Raw genomic sequence first — 27,062 nt, forward strand, 5'->3', positions numbered from 1 at the left:
GTCTTTGGTGGCACTAGAGCAGATTCTGAGCAAAAAAATGAATGCCGCAGGTAGAACAGAACCTCGTTCAGCTGAGACGCACACCTGCTTGCTGGACCCAACCGAGAGAAGGGAGGCAGCAAATAACCAGAACCCGGCTGCAGTGAAATGAGAGGTTTTGTAAAGGCTCTAACACATTCGTCTACACAGACCTACAAAGCCAACACACTGGTAGCTTTAACTCAAGGCCCTTTCAGCAGTCGAGACAGTGTAATAACACTCATGAGAGCAGACAGCTGGCTCAGCTGAGGAAGTCACCGGTACAATACCCTTTGGGTTTTTTATAAGCTTCAGTAAAATGTACCACTGGCTGTGGTGATCAGATAATAAGGGTAGATAACGGTGAAAGTAGCCACTCCATTCTTAGTCTGGACAGCATTTGGTTGCCAGACAGGTTGGTTCTCCAAGAAAATACAACACAGAGACCCCTAAGGGCATTCAAATTAATTAAATGAATCAGAAAAGTGAATTGTCAATGAAAGTGGAAATCAGTGTAACAAAATCTGGGTGTCACTATTTCCACATGTGTGCATAAGTTGATGAACTTGTTATTACCTCTCTATCTAAATGACCATTCAGTCACATTATTTAGAACAGTGGGTCTCAGCTGGTCTGGCTTGCCGCCACCACCATCGCAACTTAAAGAACGGCCGCGAACCAAATTTCCGATAAGGGGGCTGCGTACGGTGTGATTACTTTCAGTATTATTTAATCAATGTTTTGAAAGTATAACATAATTTAACTGATGAGAAATATCGCAGTAGAGCTGGAATATCATGATTCACTGCTACCAAACGATAATAAATAGTAGAAATTACTTTTTGAGTAATGATCCCAGCAGTAAATAGAGCTGGCTCTACCACTGCTCTTGCAGAATGTCTCCCATTCGCACATTCTCCAATATAACCCAAGTTTATATTTTCGACTCGGCTGAAATTTCAAAACCCATTGGCTCAGAGTCTCATGTTAATAGCCCAGGCAGAAAAGGCGTTCACAGAGAAAAAGAAGAAATGCATTTAATTTGTTTGCTTCTGCATTCCTATTGCCCGAAGTTGGCTGGGATAGACTCCAGCCCCCCCCCCCCGTGACCCTATGTGCAGGATAAGCGGTTTGCAGATGAATGGATAGATGGCTTCTGCATTCCGTACAGTCAGCATAAATGTGTTTAGGCTGCATGAGCAGGAGGAGAGGATGGGGCAGGAAACCATGTGAAATGACAGCGTGTGTGTGCCCGCATGCCGAGCAGTGATTGACAGATGAAAGAGTCTTTAACAACTTGCTGGCTTGTAAGAGGAAGACGGGATCTTCTTCCCCATATTCAACCTGTGCGTCACTTCTTAAAAGCCCCTCGTGCTCACCCTACTGCTCTTAGTCACCCACGTAAAATAGCACTTGTCAATCAGGAATCCTGTACAATAACTTATAACACATTAGCACCAGCTCTTTAACCAATGTCTTTGTCAACTTAGAGGGACGTGTGTGTATTTGGCTGAATGTTTTAATCATGTAATCATTTAATCAGGAAATGTTTTTAATCATATCCCTCGGGAGCGTGGCTAATAAATCATTGCAATCCAGTCACTGCTCCATTGTTACCCTGTAAGACGTATCTTAATGTTGGGAACGGCAGGAGGTCGTATTTAGTTAATAGCAAGTGTGTAACTAAGTTATTGACATCAATAGAATAACGGGGGACCTGAGCTAACATGGAACAATAACCAATACTATAATTCAAGTCTCATAACTGATATTCACTCCTGAAGACTAAAGAATTTTGAAGGTTTAACATTGAGCACTGGGCTATATGTACCGATTGTCACCACCGTACAAACACATGTTAACACGGGAAAAACATTCTTTAAGGTATAACAGAGTTTATTGAATTTCAGAAACATAGATCCAGATGAATTATATCTACAACCAACAATCCTTACGAGACGATTTTAAACCTTCTATCTACGGCTGGGCGATATATCGGTATAAACGAATATATCGATATATTTATTAATGGGATATGGAATTAGACAATTTCGCATACATCGATATATTTCAATTTGCGCTCTGCTAGCAAGCTGCCGACCCGGGGCTCTCTGCACTGCTTCTCGCCCTCGCCCCGCCAATCCTCTTTCACCCGCAGAGGGGGGAGGGGCAGGGACACACACTTCACCAAACATGGAGGAAGCAACAACGTCTACGCAGCGTGCGGAGGAGGAGGAGGAATTGGTTCGTAAAAAAAAAAGCAGTGGCTCAGTAATTTGGAGATGGTTCGGATTTAAATTATCCGATGAGAAACAAAATAACATTATATGTAGGGAGTGCCATAAACAGGTTACAGCCAGGGGTGGAAGCACTTCAAATCTTTTTCACCACCTATAACAACGGCACAAACTGCAATACGAAGAGTGTGAAACTGCGCGCTACAGAAGCCGCATGCCAGAAACGACCCGAACAAGCTCCAGCCCCGAAACAAAGCTCACTGCAAACCTCATTTTCCCGCAGTGTGCCTTATGAAAAGAGAAGTGACAAGTGGTGCACTATAACGAAAGCGGTGTCCTATCATATTGCTAAAGACATGGTCCCTGTTGCAACTGTTGAACAAGTCGGATTCAAAATGCTCCTGAAAACGATGGACCTGAGATATGAGCTTCCCAGTCGCAACTGCTTTGCAAGAGAAGCACTCCCAAACATGTATACTGAAGTCAGGCAGAGCCTTGCTGACCGGCTCGCTAATGTGACCCATTTTGCATTGACCAGCGATAAGATATTTTTTTATTTATATGTGCACCTTATGGAGCTTTGTTTTCAAAAAGAATACTCCGGTTATACACTTTATGTTTACATATTATTATTTGAACGGCTGAGCATTTGTTTATTGTTTAATTTAATTTATTTGATTTTATTTGAACTCCTTACTGAAATTGCTGGTCTCAATTAAACGACTAATGACATGTCATATGTGGCTTTGACTTTGCTTTGAAATTTGCGTTCAGGTTTTCTTCCCTTTAATGTGGAGAAAATATCGGGATATATACCGTATATCGATATCCAACCAAAATATACCGGGATATGACTTTGGACTATATCGTCCAGCCCTACTTCTATCTAAACAAACAATAAATGTGTGTGTATGTGTGTGTGTGTGTGCGCGAGATTGAACAAAGAAGGATATTAGGGGGGGAACTTGAATGCTTCAAAAATCATAAAAGTTGTGTTCCTTTGTGAAGATTTTTAAGAACTTGTAAAAGTTCGCCATTTAACTTAATTTTCATAATAACTTAATTTTCATAATAATACAACAATAAAAGGAAAACAAACACTGGCTTTTTGTTGAGGGAACCAGTGTGAGGTTAACTCGGGACCATCACATCAAAAACTACCCCTACATGAAACGGGATAGGAAAGAGGGAACACAGTAAGCACAACATTGTGTTGCATTGGATTCAATTACACCGATTTCCTTACAGAAAATGTTTGTGCTGAAAAGTTGAGTGGATAACAGAAAAGACAATATATTATGTTTCCTTCACAAAAAGGAACTACAACTGTGAATTCGAACCATTTTCTCATGACGACTAAATTTATTTATAAGATAACAGTTAATGCGCATAAAAACAAATAACATTAATGGATCAGGCCCGCTCGGAGGTCACATGTTCCATACACTCGCCGATCGTGCATGGACATCTGTTTCAATAGGCAGTCCATACAGACAATTGACCTCCATTCAGTCTGCAGCTGCAGTCTGATGCAGCTGCTGTACCAACACTGAGCTGCTTGCTGTTTGCTTTCAGAGATGTAACCCCGCACCCCACACACATCCCCATCTTCCCCTTGGATTAACACTTAATTTTATATGCATCTTTAATGGTTATAGAGTGTGGTAAGGTTCATTAAATGTAGCGTTGTGTCCGATATTACAGAGCTTTAACACAAGATATTCTTACTAGATGAGCCAATGAGTTAGACTGTCTATCGATACTTTCAGACTTCCCTTCCACGTCTGCGGCTCTCACTGCCAGCCCATATGCTCTTGAAGATATTTATCTCTAACAGGAAGGTGTAGCGCATGAATTGCAGTGGCACAGAGGAACAAAGTATATTAAGTCTGTTTTGTGATTGACAAACACATTCAGTCACACAGCCGGTCACCCTCTCACACACACACAAACATGCATTTACACCTTCCAATCTTATCTTGTCTTTCCAATTAAAACCAGCCTTTACCATCAATCTGAACATGGTAGCCAGCTCCAGCCCACCGTGATTAATGTTACACAGCATTAGGCTGACAGGCACACGGTGAAGACAATACGCATCTCAAATGCCCATTACTACAACAAAAGTCCCACACCGCTGAAGGACAATAAGCAAGGTCTTGACACAGTCAAAGTCAACCTCTGCACCTTTTGTTTAAATTGCATTGCTTATTTTTGCTCCAAACCCAAAGCGACTTGCAAGTGCATTTCAACCATAAGGATACAAACTCAAAAGAATAAGAAACAAGATACTGAAGACTTACAAGTGCAATTCCATCAAACAAGCCGATTTACAACTTGCTATAGATAAGAACCATTATAAGTAGAATTTAAGTGCTACAATTTGTTAGTGTTTTTAAGTCAAGGTATAGTCTGAAGAGGTGTGTCTTTGCCAATATTAGATAAATCTCTTTGACCAACACTTTGGTTTTCCTCATAGTGTGTAATTTACCAATGTCTGCATTAATATTTGTCAAAGTGTGCTGTGTAATAGGATGGCACGGAGAATTCCGAATCACTGGCAGCACAGCAGTCAAGAGGCAGAGGCGGAGGGTGTCGTTGGAGCAGTTTAATCAAACAAAATAACAAAAAAAACAAATAACTACTGGTATCTCCCGCGTTCATCAAAATCAACTCAAGTTTACGCAGGCCGGGCTATCTGGGGTCCTCTCCCAACCTGTCTCTCCCCACTACTCCTTCCGCCTTCATTTTGTACCCCCCTTGATGAGGTCCAGATGTGTCTCCTGGCACACCTGATCGCGATAGGCTTGATTCTCCGATGGTGTAGGTGGCCGACCTTTGGCTGGAACATACACGCCCTTCACTACTCTGCCCCTCAGCCCTTTACAGATGGTATAATTTCACCATATACGTTACCTGGAAGGTGAAACCCTTTTGATTTGAGATACTTTTTACAGTTTTTACACAGTCCCCAATCCCCACCAGCAGTCAACGTTGCACACAGGATGTTTTGTGATCTAATGGGAAGTTTGTCAGGTCTAGCATATTGCACAGAATGGCCCTTTTCCACGTTTTCAAAAATAAAAGAGGTGGGGCAAACAAGGACCTAAATGAAGCACACCTTTGAGCTCAACTGACAGGGGCTGCATGGCAAAGAGAGGAGTGAGAGTGAGAAAAGGAAGGGTAAACGTATTATCCAGATTCTGTGCTCAAAGATATAACCGATGACCATGAAATAAAACTGATCTGATACTGCAACAAGAATAAGAGAACTGGCTGGAGAACCAACGATCTTATGAATAAGGCATTGGTGGAAGTTGGAAGATACCTGGAGCCAGTGGCTGGAAAAGCCAGCGGCTCCCCTTGGACTCTCATACTCCTTTGGATTTCGTGTTTCATTTGAATTGCTAGACATTTTGTGTATGCATGGTTTGATTGAACCATGCATACACAAAATGTGGCTGTGAGAATTGTAAACTATTTTGTCTAAGGCTTTTGTCATATTCATCTAATATTTTTGTTTTTATAATGTGGCCAGTCAGCACTTAAGATACTTCAACCGCTTAGCCTGCTTGGTGTCAATGAAGTATTTAAGTCCAAGTACACTATATTGCAAAGAGAACAGCCCTTATTTTATGGGTTTTCTCTTGACAATTATCTCAACTTAGCCTCCTTTAAATTAACACAGTATTTGTAATTTATCTCATATGTTTTTGGTTTGTCCCATGTCTACAATGATGTGCCCATTACATAGCTCATTCCTTCTAGACACACCTGTCGGGGGCACATAGCTCTAACAGCCCCGGTACATCCAATGCCTCGACAGAACGCTTTGATACGATGACGTTGCTTGGCCACTCAGTCAGTTCAGAGCTGCTGAAGTGAGCACGGACCTGATATGGAATTAAAGGGCCAATTAGTCCTCAGGTAGTGCATAATAGCTCGTGTTCCTCTACTTCTCTGCTTTGATGATGCGAAGAGAGAAAGACAGACATGACATTAAATCCAGAGCGCAGCGTTCACTTAGCAGCCTCCTCCCTCTGGCTTCAGAGGGGACACGGGACTTTGATTTTCCCATTAGCAGCGGGAAAAGAGGAACCCCTGTATAAACCTATCTGGCTTATGATGTTCAAAAATGAGCCATGGTTATAACCCCCCACCTCTCTCTCACACACACAAACACACAAAAAGGGGCTTCAGTCAGCTTTATATAGGCTAATCTCTGCCTGACTGATATTCATTTACACCTGAGCTTGCTCAGAATCTACATGGACGTAGCGTGGTGGGCCTTGTATACCCTTGTCTTAGGCTCCTGCAGGGCTGAGATGCAGGTGAGCACTTTGTTGGAGTCACTGGAATGAAAATGAACTCCCTCACCCGAAGTGTGATTAAGAAGTGCAGCTTGGCAGGATGCTTTGAAAAGGAAGCAGCTGCTGTGGATTTAATTGGAATAGAATGATAAGACTGGCTAAAAGCAATCTATTGGCTGTCACTTTGATTCTATTAATCAAAAATAAAAAAGGCTTTGGAATACTTTTCATTTTTGACTGTGATTCAAGGGTGTTTTTCTCCAGTTTTCATTATTAAATAGTATCTACCTCATCTCTTGTACCAGTCTTCTAATAATAATAATAATAATAATATCTACTTTGCACACTATGACAGTAAACGACATGGTGCTGTTTTATCTGAATTATTCCTAAATATGCATAAGGAACATTCAGGAGCAGAGAAATATGCTCAACATTAGTACTAGAATCGTTTATTTGATTTTTTTTGTACCACAATTGAGAATTGAGCAGAGAATTGTAAACAGTGACCATCGACAGACATAAATGACATATTTTGTTTGTTTAAAAAATAGTTTTTCTTATATTGTCGGGCCAACAGTAGGTTAAACAAGTCATACCCCCCCTTTCTAAAATGTTTGTCTTCATCAGTTATTGGGATTCATTCAAGATTCTCATGAAAACTCAATTTCACTGGATACCATTTGAAGACATAATCATAACTTTATATATACTTTATATAACTTTAATTATAATTCCCTTTTGCCCAACACATTACCTAGTAGAGCCTAAAAACATCACACATTTGAGTAACCTCAAAGCAACATCCATGGATGTTACCTCACGACTAACATTAAATGGCTCTCCTTCGGTCGATTTGAACACAGATCAGTTACAAAAAAATCAAAATCATCGTGAGGAGGAAATAGGGTGTGTCTTCTCGTCTTTTAGTGCTGTGCTTTTTAGCATTGATTCAACAAATTGATACTCACAGAGGCATGCGATTGCCAAAGTGATTAAATTAAAGTTATTGATTCCCATCCCTACTGAGTCCTGCTAGCTCACTTTGAAAATTGAGAAAGAAAGGAAGATCAGATTTGAGTTTCATGCTTAAGCTTACATGAAATTTGACAACTTGACATCTGTGACATCCGTACACCAATCTTCGTAATATAGAAGCATATTCTACCTCCCCTTACTCATCAGTGCCGTTGGACGGTCGACTCGGAGAAGTTTGAGCCCTGGCAGATGTAGCGTGCTGTCCAGAGGTGCTCACTAAGCCAGGTTTCAGTGAAGCACTGGGCGGGGGATCTGCTGAAGTCCGTGTGAGCTTTGTTGAAGAGCAGCAGTTCATCCATCGTTTTGGACAGAGAGTGGACGTTCTCCAGATATATTGATGGAAGCGCCGTTCTAAATCCCCTTCGGCACAATTTAACAAGCGCTCGTTTGTTTACCCCATCGGTGTCACCCGCAAAACCTGAGGAAAGCAGTTGCTCCTCTAACCAAAAGCTCTGTGAAACACTGCGAAATAGCCTAACCAGCATATTGTCCAAAAACAAAAACGAAAGAGTACAGGGGAACTCAGTACCGAGACTGCCATGCGCAGCGCTATCTTGGGTATAAGACAAGAAAATGAACATAGCATTTCATATCATGGGTTTGTCACAGCTTTGCAAATAAACAACAGCCTTCTGCTAACAAGTTTGATGACAGCTGTGAAATGGTTTTGTTATAATATTACCCACCAGTATGTTTCTAATATAATATTATTTTATCATGGGACCCCTTTACAGGTTAGACTGTTTTTATGTCCTGAGCAACCACTCCCTTTCAGATAGGGCTTAATTTAGAATTGCTGATTCATTATACAGTATGTGCATGCATGGCTTCTGCCTCTTCCTCTTCCTCTTTAATGTCCCCCCATAACCTTAAAATCAATGGTGAACAGTAGCAACTAAAAATCTTTTCTGAAATGCACACAGGCAGCCAAAGAGCTGGAATGACCCTGAAACTACATCTTTTGGCCTTAGTTGAGTTATTTATGCTTTCGCCTTTTATATCATATTGATTAGAGCTTTTCGTGGGTTTAATATGAGGTTCTTGCCTCAGTGGAAGTAAAAAAAAAAGGCTGTTATAGGTTTAATTTGATTCCGGGCAACAATTCTCCATCGTAATGATATTTGGAGATGTTACTCTGCTCCTACGTCCTCTCTTTCTTGCCCTGATTGCTGTTACTCCCCAACCACAGACAGACCCCAGGTCAGCTCCAGCATTCTCCCGATTTAGCTCTCAACATCTCTGCTCTAGAGAGAAGGACAAACTTCAATATGTGTGTAAGAGCAAATCAAATAAAGCATCAGAACGGTCTCTATCATATTGCTAAATTCATATTTAGCTTATATCAGGGTCTGAGTAGAAGTATGGGATCTTACACTGAGGATCTGGATGAGTGTCAGTCTGAGCAAATTACCTCCATCCATCCAAGCCCATTCCTTACATACAAATCACAATTTTAAAAATATCCTTTTATTAAGTTGTAGGACATCTAAATGTTGGAGACAATTTTACGCTTTTCAATTTGAATGTATTGAAACTGTGTGGAATAGTGAATAGTGTGGATTTCCTCTAACTGAGTCCAATAGATTCTAGGTGTTGGTACTCGATGGATATTAAAAAGTGGATATAGCTAGAAATCTGTCATGTAGTAAAGAGCGTGTGTTTGGGGTTAGGAGGGAACTCTCTCTGAACACTTTTCTCTAATGTACTGAACCAACTTGTGAATTAGACTAATGCTAAATTACTAATCAAAATAATGACACTAAGTACATATAATTACTCATAGCAATGGACAAGCTGCATCCTTCTACTGTGAGTTGAGCTCAGACATTAAAAGAATACTACAAACAATAAATATTAGTTTAAACTGTGATCTCAGCAAGGCCTTCGTCAACAACAAGGCTTTCAACAAGGCTTTCATTGCACCTTGACGTAATTAAATTATCTCTAACTGGACCTTGGTTAATATTAATTAAATGCCACTGATCACTAGTATTAATCCTGTTAGATTGTATTTTTTCTGTGGATTCCCACAATACAAATAGTAAATAATAGTACTACTAATAATAATATAAGCTAAGATTATGAATAAATGAAACAGTTGACACTATTTTTTACTTTATACTAATCAAACACTAATTACATGAAATGAAGTAGCCCTGGCAGAAGGCAAAGGGATCAAAAGTGAGTTCATCTTTTAATTTGTTTCCATATGCTTATTTATCTAATTTTCATGACTGTAAATGACTCATTGTTTGTCTGGAGAAGCTGCAGAAATAGCTCAACAATATGAACATGTACTTTGAGCTCTGCGTCTTGCAGTGTGAATAATTTATGCGATTTGTTTAAGTAATAATCCCTCTTAATGCATCTTCTACCAAGAGGAGGAATAGATGCAGAAGAAGTTGCTTAAAAGCATTCGAGGCAATGATGGGAATGGAGACGGTGGCGAGTGCTGGGGGAGTTATTGCTCCACTTACTTTACAAACTGAAAATCTCATTAAGTGTGACACTGAAGATTAGTTTAGAGGGACCAAAGTGGAAAGAAAACAAACTCACAAAGGGGCTGTGAGGGGGCTTTGGCTTTGTTTGCCATCATTAATTCAGCATTGAAACAGCTCAAGGGAAGCTCTGAGCCGTTGATCAGAAGAGCCGCAAATATAACAGGCGAACAGGTGCCCTCTTTCCTCTCCAAACACTTTTCCCGCCTAGCTCCCCTCCTCGGGTCTTAATTGAGGTGAGTTGTGTATTTGGGCCATCTGCATGCTGACAAAATAAAGCCGGCTTTGATTTATGGTACCTCGGGACATATTAGCTTCTGAATATCCCCAGCCAGAATCTCAAGCTTGTAAACACCAAGACATTGGTAGTGAGAATGGATTTGAGGTTTTACTAAGATCTATAAAGATGATCTGAACCAAGACTGAAATACACAGTTTTTGTATAATAAAATGAATTCTCATTACATGTTTCTCTCACTTTTATAGGTTCAAGAATGTATATCAATATGTATTGTGATTTCGCAAATTGCACAACAAATGCCTTCTCACCTGATGCTGATCTGCCTCATCATTGGTTGAACAGAGGGATGGGGTTTGATCTGCACTACTCTTTGCACAATGTATCTGTAACGTAACTTATAAAAGAGGGGTTTCCCTTTGCGGATGACTCCTAACAACCTTCAGACCTACCATCAGTTCCACATAAAGATGGACAACAAGACAGCTAGCCGCCCCAATGTTTGCGTATACAACATGGGTTGAACATACATTTTCAAGTGTTGGTTTTCCTGATTTGTATTAGTTATTTGATGTTATATAAATCAAGTTGTGGCGATGCCACTGGAGATGATTGGGTCGTGCGGCAGATTACTGATTACTACTGCAGACTCTGGTTCCAAATGACCTCCACATTTCAGGGTGGAAGATTTAGGGTATTTTGGCATAACGTCTGTACAGGGGAAGAGACACAAGATCTATTTCGAGATCTATTGATAAAATCTATGGGAGGGCAGATCAGTAGCTCTTTACAGCAGTGCGGCAGCAAGCAATAGTGGTTTAACAAAGTGTCAAATAATATAATTGAGAAAAAATTGAATTACTAAAACTTTGAGTAAAACGTTATTGAAAAATTTAATTAAATCTACAAGATATTTAGTAAATCCAAATCAATTTCACAAGTAAAATTGATTCCTGTTTACTTAGAATAGCATCAAAAGTAATTCATAATGAATGTACATTTGGGTGCAATTGGCCTATGTTAACTCAATAAAGAAATTTAAATTACATTTAATTTTTTTTTACATTTATCTTTAATTGGAATTGGCTTATTTTTTGTGACTATTTTAGGTGAAATTGGTTTATATTTACTTATTATTTGGGTAAAATGAATTTTTAACTACTGAATATTTGAGTGAAATTGAGTGTTATATTACTACTAATCTTGGAAAAATTGAATTTGATTTACTGAATAAAATAAGTCACCAACTCACACTTTTTTTTGTTAATCTATTGAAATCTATTCAATAACATTACTTTGTTATTGCCACAATTCTATGTCTAATTCACTCAATACATCTTGGTGATGTAGTAAAGTTAACAAACAGATCATCATACGTAAGTACAGGAGGTTAACATTTATTTGTGCAAAAATTTGTATAAACAGGAAAATCTGCATTAAATGAGCATGGTTTGTATACATCTGAACAACACAAAAAAATCTGCATTAAAACTAATAGCAATACTAAAACTGAACACCAGAAAAACAAGAGGCAAACCTAAACTTCATCTTTATCAATTTTAAAAGGTACAACTAATAAGCATTGAACAAACATAAACCACATTTGAGACAGTTTTGAACAGTCCAGTTCCAGGAAAACTTTCTGGAACACCTTAAATGTGTTTAAGTTTCTTCTTTGAGTGTGCAAGATTGACTGCATGCGCAAACCCAACCAGCAGACAGCAAGCCCTTTAAAAGTGCCTCACTGCAGTCAGAACTTTTAGTTCATCCAACACGTTTCCGACGTCTGGACTCTCTGACTTGTCTTGTTTCTGTAGAATCTACAGTGTTGATTTTCATCTTTTGTAAGGTCCCGTGAAACAGTGTCTTCATCAGCATCCTGAAATAGCATGAAGATAGTATAAGTGTTCATTACTTTTCAATATTTAGATCATTAAAGACGTTTTAGTGGACTGCTATATATTCTGAGGTGATACTACATGTATGTAAATATGCAGTACAACAAATCAAGACATTCTAACTTTGAACATTCTAAATTTGAATAATGTGGTACCTGATAAAGTGTCAACTGAGTCTATGGCAACGAAAATGTACTCAGATGACACTTTTGATGCAGAGTAAATCAAAAGGTAAACATTACCTCCAGCAGATGTAAGTAATAAGCAAATGATATTTCAATAAATATAATAAAATATTGCCAACATAATAATGCATGACACCTTTAGTGAGATGCCTTTATCGTCAGCCCCATGGCTGCACCATTGAGTGGATGAAACGTGTTAACATGAACATCCAGAGATCCTTCGCTCCCAAACTTTTACCTGTCACAGAACAAAAACTCCCTAAAAAACCCTACAAAATGGGGGAAAATAGGAAGAAATTTGTTAAGAGAAGAAAAAGACTGAAAACCTTCTCCCACATGCTAGGTGGATGGATTAGCATCAGCGGGTGGATCGTCTGCAGGGAGTGGACCAACTGCAGGAGGTGGACGATCCGGATCATATGAAGTGGATGGACCATTTGGATCATCTGAAGTGGATGGACCAGTAGATGCAGACTGCAGCTCAGTATTTGGCCTGTCTGACACCTAGGAAGGTGCGAACGCTAAAATATCTCGGTTATATGGGAAAATCCCAGTGATGATCAGACCAGAAGTGATATTCCGTGGTGTACTGCTGACAAGAAGGCCTCATTCACAAGTCCTGCAATCTAGTAGATGGAGACTGTTTTGCCAGGGTTAGATCTCATCCACCCATCAAGGGCTCGGCTGTATAGGGTCTTGAACGGGCCATACACGGTCACGTCGAGAGGCTGCATGCGATGGCGTGTGCGGGGTGGAAGGGTGAGCAGACCAATACTGTTGCTCTTTGTTTTTTTTCACTGCCTTGAGTGAGATGTGAGCTTTACAATTATCAAGGATTAGCAGCATAGGATGGTCAGGAGTGAACCTAGTGTGCTCTATCGGGTGATCAAGGATCTCAGGCCAGGTGTCTTCATTCATCCATCCTGGTGGAGGCACCTTTGGCACCTGGAGGTGCCTAACTCTGAGGATAGACAAACATGGGGGACACTTTATCCCATAGCATTTGTCTCACTTTACCCCACAGCCACCAATTTAGAAAAAACAACATCTCTTAGCAATTCAGACTAATCTTCAGCTAGCATCAATCACATGGTTTTATATGTTTGAAGTTCATAGACATGTATGATATATATTTTTCTACCTGAATCATTTCGTTTTGACAACAGTTGAATAAGTTCACAGCAAGATACAATTGCATACATACATACTTACCACAGCACCAGCACCAACTTCTTCTTCTTCATAGCAAGGGGGAAATGGGAGGGGCTTGAAAATATAATGGTCACAATGTGTTCCGTTGCCTAGATACAGAGGGTGTCTCACATTACCAGGTGTTACCCCACTCTCCCCTATTGCGGTCTCTCTGTGTGCTGCTGTTTCTTAGCTAAAGCTAGCTAACTAGGTTAGCTTGTCACAGAAACTATGAAACAACATGACGACATGATAAAAAACACTAACGTTAGCTTAATGACTTAAATACATTTGCAGCGCAGTAAAGTTGGCATGTTTGTTAACTTTGCAGAAGAGCAAAAAACCTGCTTCACAACTTGTTACACAGGTTTTACCTTCAGGAGAACGCAGCCGTCCATGTGGTTCAAAATGCGTCGGACGGAAGTGTAACTCAATCAAAAACAAAGACCTCCAAATGAGCAAAATGCATCAATTTCCTGCATGTTAAACTTGGATGTCAAGATGTCATGTCTCATTGGATGTCCAATATCATATGACGACTTAAAGTCATCCATATTCAAGGGTTTTTGGACTGGACTACGAGGTACGCTGTACAATCACTGCAGAAATGGTGATGGCCTGAGCCACCCACTGAGTCCTTAAACATTGAGTTTCATAATGGCTCGAAACTATGTCCAATTCAATGCAACTTATTTTATAAAGCCCAAAATCACAATGGTCTCAGAGGGCTTTACACTGTGTACACATGTGACATCCTTTGTCCGGGAACCCTCAATAGTACTGGAAAATATCCCCGAAATAAAGGAAGAAACCTTAAGGAGAGCAACAGAGGAGTGATGGACAGTTAACGGGGACATGTGCCTTGCACTGTTCATCACAGGCCACGTTCTTTGTTCTCTTTGTAAGGTTATACTTGGCAAATGGGAAACTCTATTAGATGAAACATGTTGTTGAAATAGCCATTTTAAAAGTCCTTAATTTGCTGTATTGATGGATCGTGATCAATAAATGTAAGGATGTTCAGCATTTCTTTTATTCTGGCTGAAATCTTGTAGTCATTATTTTGTAATTACCTAAGTTGTACATTTTTAGAAACTCACTTAAATGAATATGCTACAGGGTTTTACAGCGTGTTCACTTATGAGTGTACAGTCTGTGAGCCAGACTCGTTTTTTTAGTGCTTACTCTGCTGAAGTTGAGGTTAATTGTGCATATATTCAGGGTCAATCCTCCTCAGTCCTGTTCTCCCTCTATTGTAAAGCTAACATCCTAAAATTCTCCTCTTTTTCTTTCTACCTTTCTCTATCCATTCTCTGGAGCTTTTGTGAGGATTCTTTCATGCACCACATAGTGCTCAGGCCTTCATTCTTGGACGAGCCTTTCATCCATGCCCTGCTTTGCAGCTCTCTTGGCCTGATTTTGTTGCTCGGAAATGTTCAAAGGATACAGAATATCTGAAGCTCATCTCAGATCTTTTGTCTTCAGTAGTAAAATTATTGAGATAGTCTGTACAAACGTTTTACTGGTACAGTCTTTACTTATGCAATTTTCTTCTCCAGTCACTGAGTTTCAAATTACCATAGAGGTCACAACACAACATGGATTGCAATCCAAGTGTTTGATATATTGCCCCATTCTTCAGCTGTTGGCAATAACACCGCCACATCAATAATACCTGTGTGTTAAGCAAAAAGCGACAAGTTAATTAGAAGAACAAGTGATAGAAATTCCTTCTGAAAAGGGCACAGTTTAGGGCAGTGGTTCCAACACTCGCCATCACCAACCCATTTTTATGTCAGAGGGGGTGGTGCGGATAGGCAATGTCTCTATATCCTCAAAGGGGTCCCTGACAGAAAAGGTTTGGGTACCACTAATTTAGGGCACCAGGGATAAATATATGTGGATGACTCTGTATCGATACTGTGTATCCAAATTAAACATCAAGTGTTCTTGAAGGTAGGTGTAAAGATGGATTTCTTTATTTTGGTAGGTGTGATGCCAGTGATTTTTTACTTTTAGGCGCTTTTTATGTTCTGTAAAGTTCGATGATGTTTTAAGTTTGAGATTTAAATGTAAACACAAATTAATGTTTTTCTTTCTATATTTTACAGTACATCGAGTTGGTAACTATACTAACGTTAAAGTTAGTAACTCTGTCAAAATGTTAGGCATAATAAACACAAAAATACATGGCAAATTGAAGTACTCTTATTTTATTTTCCCATATACAAGTGAGTCTCCTGCATTGAACAGGTGCTTATTGAATAAAAAAAGGAATGGGAGCAGGGTAACACGCCTACCAGTGACATGAAGCTACCCAAGGACCTACGCAACTCAGACAGCAGCAACTCAATGAAATTAAGTGAACACAATTGCATGGGTGACATTAGTGTCCCAGGGTCAAAGATCTGATCGTGAGGTTGATTTCTTGGGTCACAAAAGGATTGTGACAATCCAAGTAATGCAGATTTGTTAGTATATTTAAGACTTTGTAGTATCACCCTGTTCCCTTACCAAAGTTCAATGTGACTGAAGGTGGAAAGCCTTTTGAGGCTCCAGAGGGAGCTGTGTAAAGCCTTAAAGTGATGTCATTTGAGACAGTGTGTGTTGGGGCTGAGTACTCCACGTCTGTGGTTGATTGAATAAATTTTGTTTACCAAAACCTCTGTTGCCCTCTCATCTCTGCTGTAAGCTGGATAGGCTCCAGGTTAGGTGCTTCTATATAACTTTACACATTAGAACCCCATCTGACGGGTCGTATTGTGTAAAATGTAGGATCATTGATTTGATGAGGTAGCACAATGTAAGGAATAACAACAATAACCAATTGCTGTGTGTGTGGAGGAGAGATGACCCAAAGGCAAGGGCAGGTAAAGTCTGTTTTAATCAACTTAGAATGTCCAAGGCAAAAAATGGAACTAACTAGTTCCAGGGCGAGGGAAGAGCGCTCCAGCAGGCCACCCACGTCAAACGGGAGGCTGGGAGGAACAGAGGTTAGGACTCGGACAACACAGTAAAGCACGAACCGGCAGGGCAGGGCAGAGGATACGGGACAGCAGGTACAGGTACGTCAGGTGCGTAGTTAATACTCTGGCGGAGAACAAGGGGAAGAGGTAGGCTAGAAATGGAGCGTCTAATTACAGAAAGTAGGAACAGGTGAGGGGAAGAGAGGATGACAAGATGAGAGAATGAGAAGCAGCTGGGAATGCATGAGCAGGTGTAATTAAGTGTGTGTGTGTAAGTGAGGAAAGGGTTGGAAAGTAAAAAAGGAGGAGGATACCCGGTTCATGACACATATGATTCTGCTGCATTAATGTTGACTTTTTTAATAACTTGTGAGTTTATCAATGTTATACAAGTGCAATGGGTGAAGAAGTGGAGTACTCTAACTGATGTTGGGATCAACTTCTTATTCAGGATATATTGATTGAATTAATGTTTTATAATAGAGGGAAAAAAATACGCTGCCTTTGCAGAGGGTTAGTAAAGGGAACATTGATATATGTTGATATAATACATTCACGCTTCAAAAATAACAAAAGGGCATTGTAAAAGTCAGTTTGACAGCAAAATCTTCTGCAATAATCCAAAATCCAAGGGAAAAATCCCATTGGCTTTTGTGAAGGGAACCAGTGCCATCCTAACTTCTGAAGTTAGCAGTGAGTCACTGTAGCCGTGATAGCGCTACCACCGGCGGGTTCCGTAAAGACGCACGATGAGAGAAACCAGTCTTTATTCTCAAAAGGGGAGGGCAGTGAGCAGGAATGAGGTCGCTCGTCGTGCACGCTCGGCTCCGCTCTGTCCGGCTGTGCTCTGTCCGGCTGTGTTCTGCTCTCGGGCTCCGCTCCGCTCCGCTCTGCTCAGCTCACGTTTCCCCGACCTGGAGCCTGCTCACTGCTTTTATAGGAGACAATCAGTGCAGATTATTCCCACCTGCTTACTCCTTACCTACCAGCACCGTCCCCTGAACCACTCCCCCGCTCTCCCCCCTGCAGCTGAGCTAACCACGCCCCTCCACCACAGTCACAAATTGTGGTAAGCGTGTGTTAGCCCATGCAATATCCTGGCACAGCAACACATTGAAAGGAAACGCTATGTTGAATATTTAATTTCTTAAATCTTAGCAGAGTAACATGTCCTCACCATTAACTACAAGCGACCCTGTGTTGAACTCATATTTACTTAATGGGGGATCATAATTGTCATGTTGTTGGTCTTGATTATTTTAAACATGATAATCTCTATGAGTGACTGATTAAACGCCTGTATAAGTGTATGAAAGCATTTACATAATACTGTACTAAACCAATACATACATACATACATTACATTCAGCTGCACAGGGTAAAATTCTTTTAAGGTGCCTTGTAAAGCCAAACCCATTGGCCTGTATAACTTTTTTTATTTACACTCATATTATATCCAGCTGGTTATCTTAATTTGTATTGAGTTTCTCTACTAATCAGTGTCAACAGCTTATCCCTCACAGAACCTGTCACAAACACTGTGATACACCCTCTAGCTCAGACATATTTAACTCACGGCACGGTACAATTTATCCGTCCCGCAAGAAACTGTCATTTGTCTCTAATAACTGGCCCGCCAGTCAATAGGACGCACACAGGCTGATGCTAAAAGTTCCAGAAGGCCCTGCAAAAGTTACTAGCGACTAATCTAGCAACTTCTCTACTGTTGTCACTCTGAAAGCTCATCCCATCCTCTGTTACTGACTTAACAAACAGGTGAGACCGTGAACCAGCCCAAAGTACTCACAGACGCGTGTGTCACGCTATAATCGCTGAGCAGCCCTTGCTGCAGACAGAGCTGAGGAGCAGACGACTTCTTTGGTCACAAACTGCACTGTGCATGGCCTCAGAGTGGGAAGAAGAGATGTATTTCTCTCAAAACAGAGAAACCTCTAAGTATACAGACTGACAATACCTCTGGTATGACAGTGATTAACAATGGGCACCATAAAAAGAAATGGCTGATTTGAATGGCAAAATTAAAAAATAAAAATAAACAAAAGAAAGTACATGCCTTTTTTAGTCACTTTTTGCAATTATGCAAATTAGACCTTTTTGGCCCTCAACGTAGTCCCCGTTTTGAATGACGTCCCTGTCTGTGATTGAGTTTGACACCCCTGCTCTAGCCAATGACCTGTGACTGGAAACAGCTATGGCATCGAAATGACCACTTTATAGTGTTTTAGCTCAAGCCCAGCTCAGGCCAAAAGGTCAAGGGTTACGAAAAGAATGGGAGAAAATGGAAACAGAAGGCGTGTCTCCCCCAAAGAAAGAAACTTAAAAAGCATTCAAATGTAAGCATGCAGTCATTGCATTGCATTTAGGGACAGGGTTGGTTTCTGGAATTCACATAAAAATAATGTTCTACTTTGAAACACAAAGAAAAAAAACATCAGTATCAAGGAAATTAACATATCGACTTAACATTATTTTCATTTGATATTTATTTTTCTTGCTATGGGTTCAGCTCAGAACTTTTGTATCCTGTGATTTTAATACTTGAATGTATATAACACCCGTCCCATGTAACTATATAGTAAATTATTTGACAGATACAGATGGACCAACTGAAGACAAAAAAAGTTGTTTGGCACTGCAGTGTTAATTTTGGCAGCTATTTTTGATTTAGTCTTAGTCTTAGTCTTTAGACAAAAAATGCATATTAGTTTTAGTCACATTTAGTCATTTTAATCTTTCTTAGTTTTAGTCTAGTTTTAGTCAACGAAAACTAAACTAAAATGTAATTAGTTTTAGCCACATTTAGCCATATTAAACTCCTTTTCTTCCCTTCTCAGGCCCAGGGACCCCCTGTGTTGTGTCTACAACTGCATAATAGTCTAGCTTGCAGTACTTGGTTGTCCGTTAGATGTCCCTCCTAGGACAGGTCTATAGCAGGGGTCGGCAAACTTTTTGACTCGCAGGCCACAATGGGTTGTAAAATGTGACGGAGGAGCCGGGCCAAGAACAAATGGTTGAAGTGTTTGTGTGAGCGAATATAAATGACATGTGAAACATCATTACATGAAAGGATTTGGATTTTAACAAATAGCAAAGCATTTATTTGTAAGGCAATTTAACAAATTGGCAAAGGTGTAACAACTTCATTAGGACCAGGGATCTAACGGAGCGTCAGCCGAGGAAACGCTGCCTACCGTCGCCAGAGAACAGAAAGATTTTTGTCATAGTTTTCGTTGACGAAATTAACACTGTGGCACAGTGAGGTAAAAAGAATAGAGCGTACCATTAAGTATTAACCAGGACCGGCTTGTTGCTGAATGAACCAAAATTGGGTTGCTCGTTTAATTGGGAAGTTTGCAGCAACTTCAACAAGTGAGTTGCAGAACTAGAGCAGACAGAGACGGTGCTTCCTGCCTGGGCCAGCAGTCTTCCTTGCCTGGGGGGGACAAATGGCTGTCTGGCAAGGAATCAGGTACCTGCGAGTCCTCCGGTTTACCAGATGCACAGTTCCCTAAGGTTTAGCCCACGACAGCTGGCAGCTTCAGGATCCAGCAGACCCGCTAGCCCTTGGCCCTGAAACATGCTGAGAAGTGTGTATTTGCTACATATAGAGCCCACCTATTGGACACAACAAACAATGAGTACAAATAAACAGCCATGCTCTTTGATTGTTATATGTTATTGTCAGGGAATGCGTGGGAAGGCTGGACTCAAACACAGGCGTCGAAAGCAAAAGGACTTTAATCGTCAAAAAGGCAAAAAGCAAAGGCCAAACACACACAGGAACTGGGGGAAAAAGGCACACAGGAATCGAGAACATCCATGACGATAGACAATGACGCGACAAGTGACACAAGAGACACACAGCTTAAATACACTAGGGAGGTGCAGGTGATTGGACACAGGTGGAAACAATCAGACAATTACAGGGCGATGACAGGACCAGGCAGGAAGTAAAGTTACCCAGGGAGACAAGAAGCAGAAAACTAATATAAGACAGGAAATAAAACCACACCGTGCTAGTTATTACTGCAGATAATATGCACTCTCGTTCAAGTAATTCGGTGACATTTTTCATCATTAATATATCAATATAAGTCATTTCAGTCACCATCAATCACTGAATGAGGTACCACCGGTGATAGAGCTTATATGGTATGAGAATATTGCCAGATTTATATAGTCGCAGTATCACAAACTGTGGGCCTTTGTTGATATCCTTGAAAACAATTCAGTATTACAGTTTTTCTTCTTCAACAACAAGCTTCCAACATCAAATGTGATCTTGGTTCTTTGTGCAACGGGCTAACCAAAGTCATACCTAACCACACACACAGAAATATGGAGACCAGAATAAAAGTCTTTTGAAGTTGGCAAACAAACATTCAATTTAATTAAACAGTTTCCCGGTTCAGGATTTCATCCCACTATGTGGCACTACACACTTCGCATGACGCAAATGGAGCCGGCAGCGTTTTGCCGGTGGCCGTGTGGCAATAGGGAATCCTTAAATCAATAAATTTATCTCAGGGTTTACACACATTTTGACCAATGGATTTCCATGACTTCAAACAAAATTTCCATGACCAAAAATTGTGTGAAACTAACAATGAGAATTCCAAGGCATACACAGTGTTTCCCCTACCATTTAATTAGGCACCAAGAAAGTCTGTTTTTATGTTTACAATTATCCACTTCGCTACAGTCACCTTCTGATGGGGGTTTCTGTAGTAGCTTCGCTAGCAGCGGCACATTGATGTCTGCTACCTTTAGCATAGCTCGTTAATGCCGCCCTCCCATGTTTGAAATATCTAATGTTTTGCCTCCAATTGCCTCTGCCATTACTTACAGTCTTTGTTTGTCGTAACTCATGACATGCAACTTTCCATATGTAGCCAACCACGGTCAAATCTACACTTACAGTCGGCACGGTTAGCTACACACCGCCAACCCAGTCGGCTTCATGTGGAGAGCCGTTGAGAGGCAATCAAAAGGCTCAATTTATACTTACTTGCTAGAAGACTGGAGTAAAGTATCTTCAATCATCTGCTACTGCTGTTAGGATCAAAAAAATATTGTCTGATCCTGGTTGTCTCAGTGTTTATGTTGTTTTCTTGAGGTACCCACAATTACAAGAACTCTCTCCGAGAGCATTAGGCTGAAAGAAAATAACTAGTTGCTTTAAAGCAACTGCATCTGAACTACTTTGTCTTCTGTATTTTATGTTATTTTTTAATCAATTATATTGTATCCAATGTGAGGAAAGGGACCATACATAAACAGTGAGTCACATTACCATAGATCTTCACCAACATAATCTTTACCCCCCACCGTCCGCTATTCTTCAGTATGAGAAGGCCACCTCACCTATTTGAATAGGAAATGATTGCTGAGTGTGTCTTCCTTACGCAGCAAAGGGCTCTCAGAGCCCAGCCCTTGAAGCTAAAGATAGATCCCCTGAGACCCTCTTTAGCTCCACTGAGTGGGCTGCTAACTTCAGTCAGCTTCTTTTTGATTCTTCCCTTTTTTTCCTCAAGTTAAATGTAGTTCACATTCTCTGTGGTAGGGGCCTTATTTTTTTTAGTCTACTTAGTGCACAATTAGGTCGGGGTATAATACATTTCATTCACTTTTACATTTTTCCAGATAAAGTTCTATTAACTGATTTGGAACTGGGAAATTATAAGCGTGAGATGCTAATGCTAATTTGATCATTTGATTGAATCATACTAATTTATGGTGGTTACTTCGTTACCAGAATGCAAATTTAGTTTGATGGCAGGTAAACTGAATCAATCCGGATGAATGGCATTTTCATGCCAATATGTTTTACCTATAGTTGCATAGAAGAAGTCGGAGGTCTGAGGAATTTGCGTGGACAGGTCAACTGATCTAGCAAAAAAAAAGAAAAGAGACTTACACATACAATTGTTAAAATAATGAATTATTGTAAGGACATTGTTACAAGTTGAGCCAGAAGCAGATGTATTTAAACACAATCACTGTTCATATAAGATGTATGATTCATCAGTTTTTATCTTACATGTCAACATTCCTCTCAGAATCATATATTGATATAAATGTTCTTGCATGTCTGTTGCATATTTTACAGTATAGGTAGGCTATATATTCACCCTGTGTATTGCTTACCCTGCACCCCCTGCTGTTAAGAGACTCACTGTGAGGCAATTCAATTCTAACTGATTGGTACCGAAACCTTATTTTACAAGTATCGATCCTGTGGGGAAACCACAAAATGTGAAAAACCTTAGAAAGACAGATCTGCTGTCACGTCTTACAGTAGAACTCAGGCAATCAATGTCACATAAGTCCACCGGGCATGTATCAGCTTCATTCCACTCATCGCCACTGAATGGTGAAAACCCTAGGTTTCATCAATCTTCCATTCAGGGGCCACTCTTTACTTAATAGTCCACTCTTTAACCCCTGAATAAGCACTGCATATATCTGGGAGCCACACACTACTTCTCCTTGTCACAGGAAATATATGGGAAGAATAGGGCTTACTTTGATTGCTGCATTCTATTTCTAAGTCAGCTTGCTTCACTATTAGGATCTGTCTTTTGTCACCATTTATACATTGAACCTTTTAGCAATGATAGATCTCTGCCCACCATGGAAAACATTTGATTGGTCAATCTAGAGGAATATGACATGCCCAAATGTGAAGATCAAAATTTCCAGAATTGGTACAGACAATACAGAGAAGTAATTAATCTCACGACGCACCCTTTCACCTCCTGTATTGGCCCTTAAACTGAGACCTTCTTCCCACCGACCTGCTTAAAATTCAACAGAACTATTATATACTAAAACTTGTGGAAGGTGTGGCTGGTGGCACTGGGACCCCTATCTACCCCTTAGTAATAACAGACAATTCACCTATAGTCAGTGCGGACTCAATCATGTATTGGATAGATAAACATCAGTGTCTTAGATGTGTGTTGTACTCGGCCTACACCCAAACAAGGATGCACATGAATGCACACGACATAATGCACAGTCCTACCTTTTTATGCTGTTCCACTTATGCAACATAGTAACACAGTAATGTACCAGCAAGAGGAATTATTTATATATATATATATATATATATTAGTATACATTTTCTCTAATTCATTCCTTGATCATTTCATGGCCAGAAAAGAAGACCTACATGTAAGATTGAGAAAATATTTACTGATCTTCTTCAACGGTTACAAACTTGAACACAATGGTGACAATGTATTGAAATTGATGAATTACAACTAAAATACATCTTAATTTCACCTATATTAAATACCAAATTAGAATTCCAGAAAAAGTTCAAGTTGAAAAGATATATGGCCAACCAGATTCTTTTTTTCTCTCCACAGGTTACAAATGCCCACGCCTCAAAGTCGGACATTGTCAAGTCAGGAAGCCCCAAATCCACACTCAAGCATATATGGACAGGAAGCAGTAAGGATATGTCCATCAGTAGGCTGCTGTCACAGACTCTACATGGTAAGGAGAACAGCACAGCCTTGGACCTCCGCTATGATACTCCAGAGCCCTACTCTGAGCAGGACCTGTGGGACTGGCTGAGGAACACTACGGACTTGCAGGACTCGCGGCCTCGGGCTAAACGACGGCCAATGGTTAAGACGGGGAAGTTCAAGAAGATGTTCGGCTGGGGGGACTTCCACTCTAACATCAAAACCGTCAAACTCAACCTGCTCATCACTGGTAAGATTGTGGATCATGGCAATGGCACCTTCAGTGTCTACTTCCGCCATAACTCCACAGGCCAGGGCAACGTGTCCGTCAGCCTGGTACCTCCCACCAAAATAGTGGAGTTTGACGTGGCTGCACAGCAGTCTGTCATCGATGCAAAGGACTCAAAGTCCTTCAACTGCCGCATAGAGTACGAGAAGGTGGAGAAGGGTGCCAAAAACACACTCTGCAACTTCGACCCATCCAAGACCTGCTACCAGGAGCAGACCCAGAGCCACGTCTCCTGGCTCTGCTCCAAACCTTTCAAAGTCATCTGCATCTTTATTTCCTTCTACAGCACCGACTACAAACTGGTGCAGAAAGTTTGCCCAGACTATAACTACCACAGTGACACTCCCTACTTCCCCTCCGGCTGATGTTCATATAATGTTGGCTCATATACTGAAAACTGGACAAGTGTAGCACAGACTGGGACTTCTACCCATCCCAGAGAAATGTGTATGTTAGCCTTACTGTCCCTAACCATTTCCATATCACAGAGTCAGCTATCCTAACTACTTCGACAACTTCAATGTTCAGAATTTTGCAGAGTTCATTCACTTTTAAGTGAAAAGGTGGTATATAAGACTGTCAAGTGCTTAAAATGACCCCAAAAACTGATTACAATCATAATTAGCAGTTAGAATTTTGTTCCTGAGTTATGTTCTGTCACTGTTGTGTAAAAAAACAGCATTTTTGTATCATTTTGGGATAACTTTTGAACTCTGCCGTTGTTTGCATTATTTTAACAACACACTTCTTTTCAAACTAACTAACTTGGTTTTCCTCTTTTAGTATATAAGCCCGGACAACACAATATAAACTGTTCACTCCTGCTGTGCTATTTACGCTCTGCAGTTTATCCTTTATAACTGGAAAACAAAATGAATTTCCTCATCTAAGAAGAATAAAAAAAACCTCCTTTTTATTAAACCTGCAAGGTGGCTGACAGGAGGAATTTGATGGGCGTCTCATGCTTGTGGCGATATAAGGTGGTCTTACCTTTCTAGGGGTGAGCTAGATCTGACCAGGCTTCCTTCTCAGGTTTGGAGAGAAAATTATTTAATGTGCTCAGTCACTGTCACACTCTCAATCTTCAGCTGATTCCAGTGTTCCTGATCGTATAGCTTGTTGTTTGTTGTTTGATTGGCTCATTCTCAGCTGATTGAATATCTGGTTACCTGGTTTGATTGATCTGCAGGTCGTTTGTGGGGGAGGGGGCTTTCTCATTGTCACTTAATATATAAAATGTAATGTTATGAATTCTCTATCTTAGAGCCTAATTTGTATGGTTTGTATTGTACATAGAATATTGCCCTGCTTCTGTACATACCCCCCATGAGCTGTGTGTTCACTCCTTACATGCTAAGTCCTCTTGTTCACTCCATTTATGCTCGTTCTTGGTTCCTCTAACAAAGAAAATGATGTTGCTGCCCTAGTTGTGAGTTCCTTGAAATCAGCAATCATGTACAGAAGCTGTAAACTGACTAAATATATTAAAAGTATTAAATTACATTTTATTTGTTTTGGGTGGGGTTGTGGGTTGGGGAGGTTTGGCGATATGGTACATATGAATTAAAGAACAATTTTATCAATTGAATGCTGGTATGCGTGGTTTCTTTCGTTTTCTCGTGTTGTAATAGTGAGTAAGTAATGACTAACTCCATTCCAAGTCCATTCTAAACCCATAATTATAACAATTGTAATCATATACTTATACTTTTGTTACATACTTAACAAACACCACATATGTAAGCCAACTAACGAACATATTTATTTTAAGCCAAGCCATAAACTTTTCCTAACCTGAACCAACCAACTACTTTTGTACCCTAAAGTTTTTTTTCCACCCTTCAATGTGGCGGGATGCAGTTTGGCCCGTCTGAAGTATCACTATGGCATTGATAACTACTGATTGAGAAACTACCATGAAAAACCCAGTATTTAAGATGTATGTATGTAAAATGTATGTAAACCATCTGTGGAAATCACATAAGCCCTTTGCCGGATTTCTTGGCGCAGATATTTTCTAATAATCGAATGTGCCAGAAAGTTGGACACATAGCGGTGAAGTTGTATTGTAGACTCTGGGAGTTCTGGAGATTGGGATGCAAGACTGATAGCGTCTGTTCTGGGACTTCACAGTGGCACCTGCCATTGAATCCTCCGACTCGGCAGTTAGGATCAGCTGTCGGCTTTAAACAGATTAGGGGCTCTGGGGGAGGGAAATCCACTGCCTTTAGCTGGCTCACAACTTATCAGTAATTAAAGTGGATGCCAGGTTTGTGTGTTCATTGGTGGTCCACAGGGTGCTTTCAGAGCTGTCCTCATTAAGGAGCTGCCTTCAAAGGTTTGCCCCCAATGCTATATTTTAACAGGCCAGTAGGGGTTCCATGGTATATGGATAAATAGCATCCGCGTAAAAGCAAGCATGTAACAAAACAATGCTAGTCAAATCTAAAAGTGATTGATAAAGATGAAGCACTTTCTTTCGAGCTCACAGTCTTCAAGAACAGACCATCCTGGTGAGGACACCAGGCTACTAGTAAAGGCTGTGAACAGAACATTTGTAATTTGAATAATTATTATACATCTTTTTTATTTGAACCATTTATTTGGCTTTACCTTGATGGTATTGCCAATTCAAATCTATGCTAAATATGATCAAGATGCATACAAACTAATGCCGATGATTGATATAAATGTGGAA

At 40.3% G+C, this 27,062-nt stretch overlaps 1 protein-coding gene across 2 annotated transcripts in view; it reads left to right on the forward strand.

Moving 5' to 3' along the window:
* The window catches only part of nxph1 (neurexophilin 1), a 37,640-nt gene extending 11,688 nt beyond the window's left edge, over positions 1-25,952 (forward strand). The window contains exons 2-3 of one of the 2 annotated variants that reach the window (XM_040189038.2): positions 12,766-12,934; positions 23,974-25,952. In XM_040189038.2, the coding sequence (XP_040044972.1) occupies positions 12,890-12,934; positions 23,974-24,729 (801 nt within the window). In that variant the 5' untranslated portion in view covers positions 12,766-12,889 and the 3' untranslated portion in view covers positions 24,730-25,952. The remainder of the gene's footprint in view (positions 1-12,765; positions 12,935-23,973) is intronic. The other variant, XM_040189037.2, reaches the window with a different exon arrangement.
* Positions 25,953-27,062: the final 1,110 nt, after the last annotated feature.

The sequence above is a fragment of the Gasterosteus aculeatus genome, chromosome 10 (assembly GCF_964276395.1).
Source record: "Gasterosteus aculeatus chromosome 10, fGasAcu3.hap1.1, whole genome shotgun sequence".
Taxonomy (NCBI): Eukaryota; Metazoa; Chordata; class Actinopteri; order Perciformes; family Gasterosteidae; genus Gasterosteus; species Gasterosteus aculeatus.